The sequence below is a fragment of the Theropithecus gelada genome, chromosome 1, assembly GCF_003255815.1.
Source record: "Theropithecus gelada isolate Dixy chromosome 1, Tgel_1.0, whole genome shotgun sequence".
Lineage (NCBI taxonomy): Eukaryota > Metazoa > Chordata > Mammalia > Primates > Cercopithecidae > Theropithecus > Theropithecus gelada.
In genome coordinates, this window is record NC_037668.1 from 73,635,960 (window position 1) to 73,648,823 (window position 12,864).

Below are 12,864 nucleotides of genomic sequence, written 5' to 3' on the forward strand. Positions count from 1 at the left end.
CTAAGTAGCTGGGATTACCAGCACCCGCCACCATGCCCAGCTAATTTTTTTGTATTTTTAGTAGAGACAGGGTTTCACCATGTTGGCCAGACTGGTCTTGAACTCCTGACCTTAGGTGATCTGCCTGTCTCGGCCTCCCAAAGTGCTGCGATTACAGTCGTGAGCCACTACGCCAGGCGGGTGCCATATTCTATAAACAACTTTTCTTTTCTTTTTTTTTTTTTTTTTTTTTTTTTTTGNCACCGTGTTAGCCAGGATGGTCTCGATCTCCTGACCTCGTGATCCGCCCGTCTCGGCCTCCCAAAGTGCTGGGATTACAGGCTTGAGCCACCGCGCCCGGCCCTTCTTTTCTTTTTTGAGAGAGGGTCTTGCTCTGTCACCCAGGCTGGAGTACAGTGGCACGATCGTGGCTCACTGCAACCACTGCCTCCTGGGCTCAAGTAATCTTCCCACATCATCCTGCCAAGTAGCTGGGACTACAGAAATGTGCCACACATCTGGCTCATTTTTAATTTTTTTTAAGAGATAAAGTCTCAATATATTGCCCAGGCTGATCTCAAACTCCTGGGCTCAAGTGATCCTCCTGGCTCGGCTTCCAAAAGTGCTGGGATTACGGGTATGAGCCACCACACCTCACCACCACTTTTCATTAAAACCAAACCTAAGTATTCTGGCTTGTGATAAATCACAGTATTCATCCAATATGAAATATTCACCATCTTGCCCTTCCCCTTCCCCTTTCCCTTCCCCCTTTCACCTTTCCCCTTCCTCCTTCCCCCTTCCCCCTTCCGTCCCTCCCTCCCTCCCTCCCTTCCTTCTGCCCTTCCTTCCTTCCATCCTTTCTGTAAATACTTATTGAGGACAATTAGATATATGTATATCACACAGCAACATATAAATCATAAAGCATATTAGAATATAGCCAATAAGACTAATAAAGAAAATAAGACATTTTTATTATTACCTCCAATAGCGTAGACCATCCCTCCTAGAACTGTTACTCCCAGCCCACTTCGAGCCTGATGAAGTGAAGATACAGTGGTCCAGTACTGGCTAAAGGTATCAAAACGTTCCACACAGCTGAGGGCTCTGCTATCACTCCAACGACCCCCCTGCAACCGAGTATATCCACCTAAACAAAAGAAGAAAAGTGAGTACACAGCAAATCCCTTACTATTAAATAGAAAAACGGTAGTAATGAAAATCTAGTGTTCTACAGCTAAACATTTAGTATAACTATTATATAACAAGAAATAAATGGTTTAGAGCTTACTTTCTCCCTCTATATATAATGTAATATTCTTAAATTTGCCAATTCCTGAAAGATTGTGGCTTAAATAGTAAGACGGTTAGCCTCAGTGTTTTACCACTTGGTCTTGGTTATAAATAGAATATTATATGAAATATAAATCTAGGCACTGCTTATCTGTTAAGTTAGGAAAGTTTCATTATAACTTTCATTAGTGTCTTTTTCAATTAAAAATAGTGAGTTGAAAGCCGTGTGTGTGTGTGTGTGTGTGTGTGTGTGTGTGTGTGTGTTTGAGGCAGGGTTTCACTCTGTCACCTAGGCTGGAGTCCAGTGATGTGATCACAGCTTACTGCAGCCTCAATCCTCCCCCATCAACCTCCTGATGAAATCCTTGTTTTGACTATACATCCAATCAGCAAAAAAATTTTAAGAAGCACTCAAAAGCATTATACTTAAATATTAATACATACATGTAATTGTAATTATATATGTGTAAATTATAAATTATCTCATACATCAGGTACTTACATAAAAACTATAATATGTATACAGATCTGCACTATATATATCAATATATTATATATTATATGTATTTTAAATGCCGATAAAGTTTAATGCTTTTTTTTATTTTTTTGAGCCAGTGTCTTGCTCGGTTGCCCAGGCTGGAGTGCAGGGTATAATCTCTGCTCACTGCAACCTCTGCCTCCTGAGTTCAAGTGATCCTCCCACTTCAGCTTCCCAAGTAGCTGGGACTACAGGCACACACCACCACACCAGGGTAATTTCTGTATATCTGTGTAAAGACAAGGTTTCATCATGTTGCATAGGCTGGTCTTGAACTTCTGGGCTCACACAATCCTCTGACCTCAGCCTTCCAAAGTGCTGGGATTACAGGCCATGAGCCACGACACCCAGATTTAAGTTAATGCTTTTTGAAATAAAAATGAAAAGAAGTTGTAATATGTGGCCGGGCACGGTGGCTCACGCCTGTAATCCCAGCACTTCGAGAGGCCAAGGCAGGCAGATCACAAGGTCAGGAGTTCGAGACCAGCCTGGCCAATATGGTGAAACTCTGTCTCTACTTAAAAATATACATATATACAAAAATTAGTTGGGCATGGTGGCGCATGCCTGTAGTCCCAGCTACTCAGGAGGCTGAGGCAGGAGAATTGCTTGAACCCAGGAGGCGGAGGTTGCAGTGATCTGAGATCATGCCACTGCACTCCAGCCTGGGTGACAGAGTGAGGCTCTGCCAAAAAAAAAAAAGAAGTTGTAACATGTTCCGCTGATATTCCTATGGATCTTCCTTTATAACCACACTTTGGAGATCATTGATTCCTATCACTGCTAATGACTAAGATACTGTGAATAGTTTAAAAACTTGAGATTTATTTTCTTTATTTTTCACAAGAATTCAAATTTTTTACTTTTAAAGCAGCACTTCTTTAGTCACTTATTTGATAACTGAATAATCTACAAACTCAAAGGTTTAGATCACAGAATAACAGATATAAAATGAATAGCTATTTCTTTTTAGATATATTTATCATAATATATAAATGCAGTTTATAAATCTGTAGCCTGTATGTGAAATTTAATATGCCTCTTCAATACACCCACATATTCTATCATGTATAGTAAAAACAACAATATATTAAAAAATTTTGATCTGGAACACAAATATAATTTCTATTACTTTCTAAAGGGCTCTCACCTACTGCATACAGGTACTTTCTTGCTTTCTTCCGAGGTCGAACCTTAGATGTCTGCAGAAAACTACAAAACTTGTTCTCTTTGGGAGATTTGCATACTTCACAGTACTCTTTCAGAAGTGTTTGCAATGCAACACGAAGATTAAAATCGGATACTCCTAAAGCAATATTTAAAAAGACAATGTTTTAAACAATTTTTAAATAACATTGAAAAAACACATTTCTATAAAGACACATTTAACAATCAATAAATAAAAAATCATCACCAAACAATGGTGTTTGTTTCCTGCAATACTAAATATTGGTACTATTTTAAGGAAAGCATTTTCTTCATTAATGAAAAACAAAAAAGGTTGCTGTTAAAAAATATGCTTCATATGGCCGGGTGCGGTGGCTCACGCCTGTAATCCCAGCACTTTGGGAGGCCGAGGCGGGCGGATCACGAGGTCAGGAGATGGAGACCATCCTGGCTAACACAGTGAAACCTCGTCTCTACTAAAAAATACAAAAAATAAGCCGGGCGTGGTGGCGGCCACCTGTAGTCCCAGCTCCTCGGGAGGCTGAGGCAGGAGAATGGTGTGAACCCGGGAGGCGGAGCTTGCAGTGAGCCGAGATCACGCCACTGCACTCCAGCCTGGGTGACAGAGCGAGACTCCGTCTCAAAAAAAAAAAAAAAATGCTTCATATATAAGCAGAATAGCAACTAAAAAATATATATGCTTCACAGTATCCCCCCATGTATAAGAATTTCCAGGCCGGATGTGGTGGCTCACACCTGTAATCCCAGTACTTTGGCCAAGTCGGGTGGATCACTTGAGCCTGGCCAGCGTGGTGAATGAAAACCTTGCTGCTACAAAAAATACAAAAATTAGCCGGGTGTGGTGGCATGTGCCTATAGTTCCAGCTACTCAGGAGGTTCATGTGGGAGTACCACTTGAGCTCAGGAGGCAGAGTTTGCAGCAAGGCAGGATTGCGCCACTGCACTCCATCCTGGATAACAGGGTGAGACCCTGTCTCAAAAACAAAAAAAAAGAAGAAGAAGAATTTCCAAGATCACAATTATCTAACAAAATTTAAAAATTAAAATAGCCAGAAATTCTATACTTACAACATAACAAAAAAGATATGAAATTATGTCATTAACATTTAAATTTAAGAATGATAGACAAAGCAAGAAAAATAAATTCTGGTGGCATGAGTACCATATCCTAAAAGGATCATGCATATGATGAGGTAGGTTGTCCTTGCTCAAGGGTGCTTAGCTGAGGAGGTAAACTGGGGATGAGAGTCAACCTGTGTTCATTTGTCAAGCTGTAAGACCTGTTCTCCCTGAAAGGGCACTATTTTCTAATTTGCACAAAGGCATTATAAATGCTAGCAAGAGACTGTCTCCTATCTTTCCATCTCTGACCTTTTCTCTCTATCCCAGACAAGAAGCAATATTGAAGAACAATGGTCAACTAACAAAATCTTGAGAATTCTCACTGATGATAATTTGCAGACAGAATCAAGAGTGAAAAGCAGAACCGAGAAAAGTTGAGGAACAAAATTATTAAAAGGAAAAGTCTTCACAGGACCATCAGTAAAGGTAGAAAGGATACCTGGATCTGCTCTCTAACAGAACACTGTGGTAGCCAAAGTCCACACTGGTGAGATACATCTCTAGTTAGGTTAAGTAGGCCCAGATATAAGATAAATAACAGGAACTCAATAGAGAGGTATCAAAGTCAAGTTTCCAAGTAAGGATCTCAGCCCTGGTGGATCTCTAGTCTTCAACCACCCTCATGCCTCAGGCTAGAAAGAAGTGGCAAGGGCCAGTACAGTGCCTCATGCCTGTAATCCCAGCACTTTGGGAGGCTGAGGTGGGAGGAATGTTTGAGGCTGGGAGTTCAAGACCAGCCTGGACAACATAGTGAGACCCCGTCTCTACAGAAAATTTTAAAATGAGCTGGGCATGGTGATATGAACTTTTAGTTCCAGCTACTCTGGAGGCTGAGGCAGGAGGATCACTTGAGCCCAGGAAGTCAAGGTTTCAGTGACTATGATTGCACTACTGCATGCCAGTGTGAGTGAGAGAGTGAGAGTGTCTCAAAACAAAACAAAAAACAGAACAAAGGTGGCAAGAACACAACACACAGCCTTCAACTTTTAGACTGGAGAAAACAAAGTAGTTGTACTAGGTAGAAAGAGTGCCAAGGAGAATTAGTTCTTGTATTATTAGAAAAGAGTTTGAACAGAGTTGACATGAACAACAGTTCAGTATGAGCAAGATACAAAGAAAGAGCATATGCCTTATTAAAGTACATCCCAGCGCCAGGTGTGGTGGCTCACGCCTATAATTCCAGCACTTTGGGAGGCCGAGGCGGGTGGATCATGAGGTCAGGAGTTAAGAGACCAGCTTGGCCAACATGGTGAAACCCCATTAGCCAGGCGTGGTGGCACACACCTGTAATCTCAGCTACTCAGGAGGCTGAGGCAGCAGAATTGCTTGAACCCGGGAGGCAAAGGTTGCAGTGAGCCGAGATCACGGCCACTGCACTCCAGCCTGGGTGACAGAGCAACACTCCGTTTCGGGGGAAAAACGAAAAAAAGTACGTCCCAGTTAAAAGAAGATAAGAAATTGAAGAATTCAGTCGGAAGAAAACATCAGCTACAAATAGACTCCTTGTACGTGCTTCACACAATACAATTATTTAAGAATGTAGGTCCTGGCCGGGCACGGTGTTTCATGCCTGTAATCCCAGCACTTTGGGAGGCTATGGTTGGTGGATCACCTGAGATCAGGAGTTCAAGACCAGACTGGCCAACATGGTGAAACTCCATCTATACTAAAAATTACAAAAATTAGCTGGGCGTTGTGGCGGGCACCTGTAATCCCAGCCACTCGGGAGGCTGAGTCAGGGAGAACTGCTTGAACCTAGGAGGCAGAGGTTGCACTGAGCTGAGATCACACCACTGCAATCCAACTTGGCCAAAAGAGCGAGACTCTGTCTCAAAAAAAAAAAAAAAAAGAATGTAGGTCCTACAAAACAAGAGCTCAAATACAGATGAGATACATCTCTAAGGAAACAAAGTAAGAACTGAAATGACAGGATTGTAGAGTTAATAAATTAGAAACAATAGATATGACTGAAAATCAAATTACTGATGTGGAGGAAAGGCTTGAGAAAATAATTGTAAATATAGAGAAAAAATACTATAACATTAGAAGATGATAAATATGAATGACAAAGAAGTTCCAATAAAAAGAAAAAGACTACCAAATGAAACATTTAAAGTTTTTTTTTTTTTTTTGAGACAGAGTCTTGCTGTGTCCCCAGGCTGGAGTGCAGTGGCGCGATCTCGGCTCACTGCAACCTCCGCCTCCTGGGTTCATGCCATTCTCCTGTCTCAGCCACCCAAGTAGCAGGGACTACAGGCACCTGCCACCACGCCTGGCTAATTTTTTTGCATTTTTAGTAGAGACAGGGTTTCACCCTGTTAGCTAGGATGGTTTCGATCTCCTGACCTCGTGATCCGCCCACCTCCGCCTCCCAAAGTGCTGGGATTACAGGTGTGAGCCACCACGCCCAGCCTTTAAACATTTACAGTATTTAGAAATTTCACACAAGAAAATTTCCCCCGGCTGGGTGCGGTGGCTCACGCCTGTAATCCCAGCACTTTGGGAGGCCGAGGCGGGCAGATCACAAGGTCAGGAGATCAAGACCATCCTGGCTAACACAGTGAAACCCCGTCTCTACTAAAAATACAAAAATAAAAAATTAGCCGGGCGCGGCAGCGGGCGCCTGTAGTCCCAGCTACTCAGGAGGCTGAAGCGAGAGAATGGTGTGAACCCGGGAGGCGGAGCTTGCAGTGAGTTGAGATTGCACCACTGCACTCCAGCCTGGACAACAGAGTGAGACTCCATCTCAAAAAAAAAAAAAAAAGAAAATTTCCCCAAAAAAAAAGAAAAACAAAAATTTGAAAGAGAAAGGATATATGGCAGTCTAATGAAAAAATGATCAACTTCAAAACAAATCAAGAATAATGAAACAAACAAAAAAAACCTATATAAAACAAGGCTCTATTGACTATGTGACAAAAATGTTGTGACTATAGGCTTGCAGGAACCTAAACCTATATTTCCCCTAGGAGCAATCATTCAGTATTTGCTAATTCTGTGTTCGCAGCAGACTTATAGAACACAACTACTGCAAATAACAATCAACTATATATACAGTAAAAGAAGATATCACTCAGAAAAACCTACAAAATTATGTTAACACTGCTAAGATTGGAGAAAAACTAATAATCCCTTATTTTTAATTATATATTTACAGAATTACACCGTTAATGCTTAGCAGTGTATTTAACTTGTAATAAAATCATTTGTAATTCAATAGCAACCTAATCTTTCAATGCATGACAAGAGTAAAAACTTCAAATCTCAAAACCAGCTCTAAAGTAGGCTGGAAAGCAGTGGCACAATCCTGGCTCACTGTAGCCTTGACCTCCTGGGCTCCAGTGATCCTCCCACCTCAGCCTCCCAGGTAGCAGGGACTACAAGTGCATGCCACCACGCCGGGCCAATTTTTTGCCTTTTTTTTTTTGTAGATACAGGGTTTCACCATGTTGCCCAGGCTGGTCTTGAATTCCTGGGCTAAAGCGATCTACCTGCCTTGGCCTCCTAAAGTGCTAGAATTACAGGCATGAACCACTGTACCTGGCCTAAAGCAATTCTTAGAAATAAATTTAAACATCATTTTTCTAATATAAAGATACAAACTATTTTATACTATGGTAAAACATATTTTCAGAATTAAGTTTAGAATCCAAAGATGATTCAAAGGCTACTCAGAATCTGTAATAGTATATCAACACCAAATTTATTTCATAATGAAGAGACTTATAGGATTCATTGAGTTTTTTTATTTTTAATGTATGCATTTTCTCCAAGTGTTAGGTTTTGCTTAATTTTTCAGAGTAGCAAGAGGAAATCTTACACTGAAATAACTGGTTCTGTCAACAGCAGTTGTTATGTTAGTCGCTCTGTCAGTAATTTTTATCTATAACACTAATCTGCCTTAGTAATCAATCTCAAGAAAGATTTTGATAAAAATAGGTAGAAATATTAAAATACTACTGCCCACCCACAAAACACAAAAGTTGTATCTTACATAATCATTCAATACATTTTTAAAAAGAAAAAAAAAAGAGTAATCATTCAATAAATGTCTGTTACTGAACCAAAAAATGAAAACACTCTCCCACATTTCAGAGAACACATCACTGGATAATTAATCAACTAATTTGACATATAGCAAAAAAGTTACCTTCTATATACTTTAAAAGTCTCTGAGGAGGTAATAAAGGGAATCGAATTGGGTCTAGCACTTCTACCACATGTTTTCTTCTTTTTCCCAAATCTTTCAGAATCCACTGCATTGCAGCTAAGAAGACCTGGTATTCATCCTCAATGCTAAGCTCTTCACTTCGCAAAATTTTGATCAGCTGATCTTTTGTAAGTGCCAGGAACTCTTCTCCACTATGAACCTCTAAGAAATGGACATGAATGTAGTTTTCTGAGAATTCCAAGAGATCATGGCAGGCAATTTGCTCAGAGAACTGAAAGATTCCAATGCAGTTCAGTGGATCAATTTGTCCTTTCAGAAATTCACAGCAAAGATGAACAACTTCAGTCAACTGTAGCATGTCTGCTGCAACAATCAACTCCTGGACATTATTCACACCTATGTTCACTATACCTAGAGAAGTAGGAAGACAAAATGGCCAATAAAATAAAAACATACATTGGCTTACCATATTCAAAAAGTATTACACTTGATTTCACTGATGCTTGCAGAGTAGACAGACGCTTAAAAAGGCAATCAAGGATTTGTGTGAAGAGCACAAAACTTAAACGATAACGATACCTAACACATTTATGAAAAACTTACAATGAACCAGGTGCAGCATTAATTGCTTTATATGCTAATTTAACCCTTATTATACTCCCATGTGTTAGATATTATTATTTTTCTTATTTTCATATTAAGGAAACAGAATCAAAGTTTAAGTAACTTGTCCACAAGTTGTAAGGTAAAGCAAGTTGCAAGCCAGGGGTTGACATGCTTTTGCCATAAAAAAGAAGGAAATCATGTGCTTTACAGCAACACACATGGAGCTGGAGGACATGATTCTAAGCAAATTAACACAAGAACAGAAAACCAAATATCATATGTTCTCACTTATAAATGGGAGCTCAACATTGCATACACATGGATACCAAGAAGGCATGGATACACATTGGGGCTTACTTGAGAGTGGAGGGTAAGAGGAGGGTAAGGATTGAAAAACTACATATCAGGTATTATACTGATTATCTGGAGGACAAAATTATCTACATACCAAGCCCCCAAGACACGCAATTTACCCATGCAACAAACCCACACGTGTACCTCTTGAACCTAAAAGTTGGAAAGAAAAAAACCAAACAGCAGCAGCAACAACAACAAATAAAGTCTATGTTTTTAACATAAGGTTATATGCATGTAACAAACATTTACTGAGGCACCAGGGAGAGTAAGACAAGGTCTCTAAATGCCATACAACGTTCATTTTTTGTTTGTGTTTGTTTTGAGACAGGGTGTCGTTCTGTTGTCCAGGCTGGAGTGCAGTGGCGCAATCTTGGCCCACTGCAACCTCTGCCTCCTGTGCTCAGGTGAGCCTCTCACCTCAGCCTCCCGAGTAGCTGGTACTACAGACACTCACCACCATGATCGGCTAATTTTCTGTATTTTTTTGTAGAGACAGGGTTTCACCACGTTACCCAGGTTGATCTCAAACTCCTGGGCTCAAGCAATCCACCTACCTCAGCCTCCCAAAGTGCTGGGATTACAGGCGTGAGCCACCACACCCAGCACAATGCTAGTTTTTAATATTAGGAATAACCAAGAATCTATAACATAAGAGAAACTATTAAATACTCAAACTATGTATACCACTTTCTTTTCCAAGGGCTTCGCTTTCTTTTTTAAGTTTTTTTATTTTTTTTCAAGACAGAGTCTCACTATGTCGACCAGGATGGAGTACAGTGGTGCATTCTTGGCCCATTACAACAAACACCTCCCAGGTTCAAGTGATTCTCCTGCCTCAGCCTCCCAAGTAGCCAGGATTACAAGTGCACACCACCACAACCGGCTAATTTTTGTATTTTTAGCAGAGACGAGGTTTCGCCATGTTGGTCAGGCTGGTCTCAACCTCCTGGCCTCAGGTGATCCACTCACCTCAGCCTCCCAAAGTGCTGGGATTACAGGCGTGAGCCACCACACCCAGCCTTTTTTGTTCGTTTGTTTGTTTTTTGAGACAAGGTCTTGCTCTGCTGCCCAGGCTGGAGTGCAGTGGCATGGTCTCTGTTCACTGCAACCTCTGCCTCCCAGGTTCAATCAATTCTTCTGGCTCAGCCTCCTGAGTAGCTGGGACTACAGGTGCGCACCACTAAGCCCAGCACAACTCCGCCTCAAAAAAAAAACAAAATTAGCCAGGTGTGGCGGCGTGTGCGCCTGTAGTCTCAGCTACAAGGGAGGCTGAGGTGGGAGGACTGCTTAAGCCTAGGAGTTCGAGACCAGTCTGGGCAACATAGCCAGACATAATCTCTAAAAAAAATATTTTTTTTTAATTACCCTGGCATGATGGTGTGTGTTGTGGTCCTACAGGTACTCAGGAGGCTGAGGTGAGAGGATAGCTTGATGAGCCCAGGAGGTCAAGGCTGCAATCATCTTGCCACTACATTCCAGCATAGGTGACAAAGCAAGACTCTGTCTCACAAAATAAAAAATAAAAGAGGCTGGGCACAGTGGCTCTCGCCTGTAATCCCAGCACTTTAGGAGGCTGAGGTGGGCAGATCACTTGAGGTCAGGAGTTCGAGATCAGCCTGGCCAACATGGTGAAAACCCATCTCTACTGAAAAAAAAAAAAAACAAAAATTAACTGGGCATGTTAGTGCAAGCCTATAATCCCAGCTACTTGGGAGGCTGAAGCAGGAGAATCACTTGAAACTGGGAGGCAGAGGTTGCAATGAGCCAAGATTGTGCCACTGTACTCCAGCCTGGGCGACAAAGTGAAACTCCATCATACACACACACACACACACACACACACACACACACACAAAGAGTAATATATATTCACTGTGGAAAAAGAATTTTAAGACAGAAAAACTAAAATGAAAAACGTATTTTTCCATACACAGACACATTGTATTAACACTGTAGTGTCTCTTCATATATTTTTTCTCTCTTTTTTTTTTGAGACAGAGTCTTGTTCTGTTGCCCAGGCTGGAGTGCAGTAGCATGATCATCACTCACTGAAGCCTCAGCATCCTGGGCTCAAGTGATCATCCTACCTCAACCTTTCAAATCTTTTTTCTATGCATATTTGTTGCATATCATATAAGACTATACATTGTTTTGGTGTGCCTTCTCTTTCTTCCCTCTCCCCTACTCCCCTCCTCATCATCCCAGTTGTTTTATTTTCTTTATTTAGAGATGGGGTCTCACTCTGTCTCCCAGTCCAGGGTATAGCAGCTTGATCATAGCTCACTACAGCCTCAAACTCCTGGATCTTCCCACATCAGCCTCCCGTTAGCTGGGACTAAAGGCACAAGTGACCATACCCAGCTAATTAAAAAAAAAAAAAATTTTTGGCTGAGCGCAGTGGCTCATGCCTGTAATCCCAGTACTTTGGGAGGCCAAGGCAGGTGGATCACGAGGTCAAGAGATCGAGACCATCCTGGCCAACATGATGAAACCCGGTCTCTACTAAAAATATAAAAATTAGCTGGGTGTGGTGGCGCATGCCTGTAGTCCCAGCTAGTCAGGAGGCTGAGGCAGGAGAATTGCTTGAACCTGGGAGGCGGAGGTTGCAGTGAGCTGAGATCACGCCACTATACTCCAGCCCGGCGATAGAGCGAGACTCTGTCTCAAAAAAAAAAAAAAAAAATTTTTTTTTTTAGCCTGGGTAACATAGTGAGACCCTCTCTCTACAAAAACATTTGTTTTACATTAGTCAGGCATGGTGGCATGTACCTGTAGTCACAGCTATGCAGGATGGTGAGATGGTAGCACTGCTTTAGCCCAGAAGATCAAGACTGCATTGAGGTGTGAGTGCATGACTGCACTCCAGCCTGGACAACAGAGAGAGACCCTGTCTCAAACAAAATTCTTTTTTAAGAAATGGGGTCTTGCTATGTTGTCCTGCCTATTTTTGAACTCCTGGCCTCAAGCAGTCCTCTTACAATGGCCTCCCGAAGTGCTGGGATTACAGGCATGAACCACTGTGCTCTTGTGTACATTCTCTAATGTTATTAAAACTCCTCAAAAACATTTAACAAGTAGTTTTGAGTAAAATAACATATGCTGATTATAAACACTTTGTGGAAAAAAATTACCTACAGATAAATGCTATCAAACATTCTGGTCACTTTCTCATGTGTAAATACACATAAGTTTTTTGGGTTTTGTTTAAAACAAAATAGAGGTTTACTTATATTCTGATTTTTAAAATTTTATATATTATAAACATTCCTCCATAATAGTATACATATATTTTAAGATTTGTGGCCGGGCGCGGTGGCTCAAGCCTGTAATCCCAGCACTTTGGGAGGCCGAGACGGGTGGATCACGAGGTCAGGAGATCGAGACCATCCTGGCTAACACTGTGAAACCCCATCTCTACTAAGAAATACAAAAAACTAGCCGGGTGAGGTGGCGGGTGCCTGTAGTCCCAGCTACTCCGGAGGCTGAGGCAGGAGAACGGCGTAAACCCGGGAGGCGGAGCTTGCAGTGAGCTGAGATCTGGCCACAGCACTCCAGCCTGGGCGACAGAGCCAGACTCCGCCTCAAAAAAAAAAAAAAAAAAAAAAAA

The 12,864-nt window shown here is 41.5% G+C and overlaps 1 protein-coding gene across 2 annotated transcripts in view; it reads right to left on the minus strand.

Annotated features, from left to right (window-relative positions):
* IPP (intracisternal A particle-promoted polypeptide) overlaps nucleotides 1-12,864 on the minus strand; it is a 43,972-nt gene that overhangs the window by 29,914 nt on the left and 1,194 nt on the right. For both annotated transcript variants that reach the window (XM_025384442.1, XM_025384434.1), the window contains exons 2-4: nucleotides 8,274-8,705; nucleotides 2,964-3,119; nucleotides 965-1,132 (exon numbers count right to left, since the gene is read on the minus strand). In XM_025384442.1, the coding sequence (XP_025240227.1) occupies nucleotides 965-1,132; nucleotides 2,964-3,119; nucleotides 8,274-8,705 (756 nt within the window). The remainder of the gene's footprint in view (nucleotides 1-964; nucleotides 1,133-2,963; nucleotides 3,120-8,273; nucleotides 8,706-12,864) is intronic.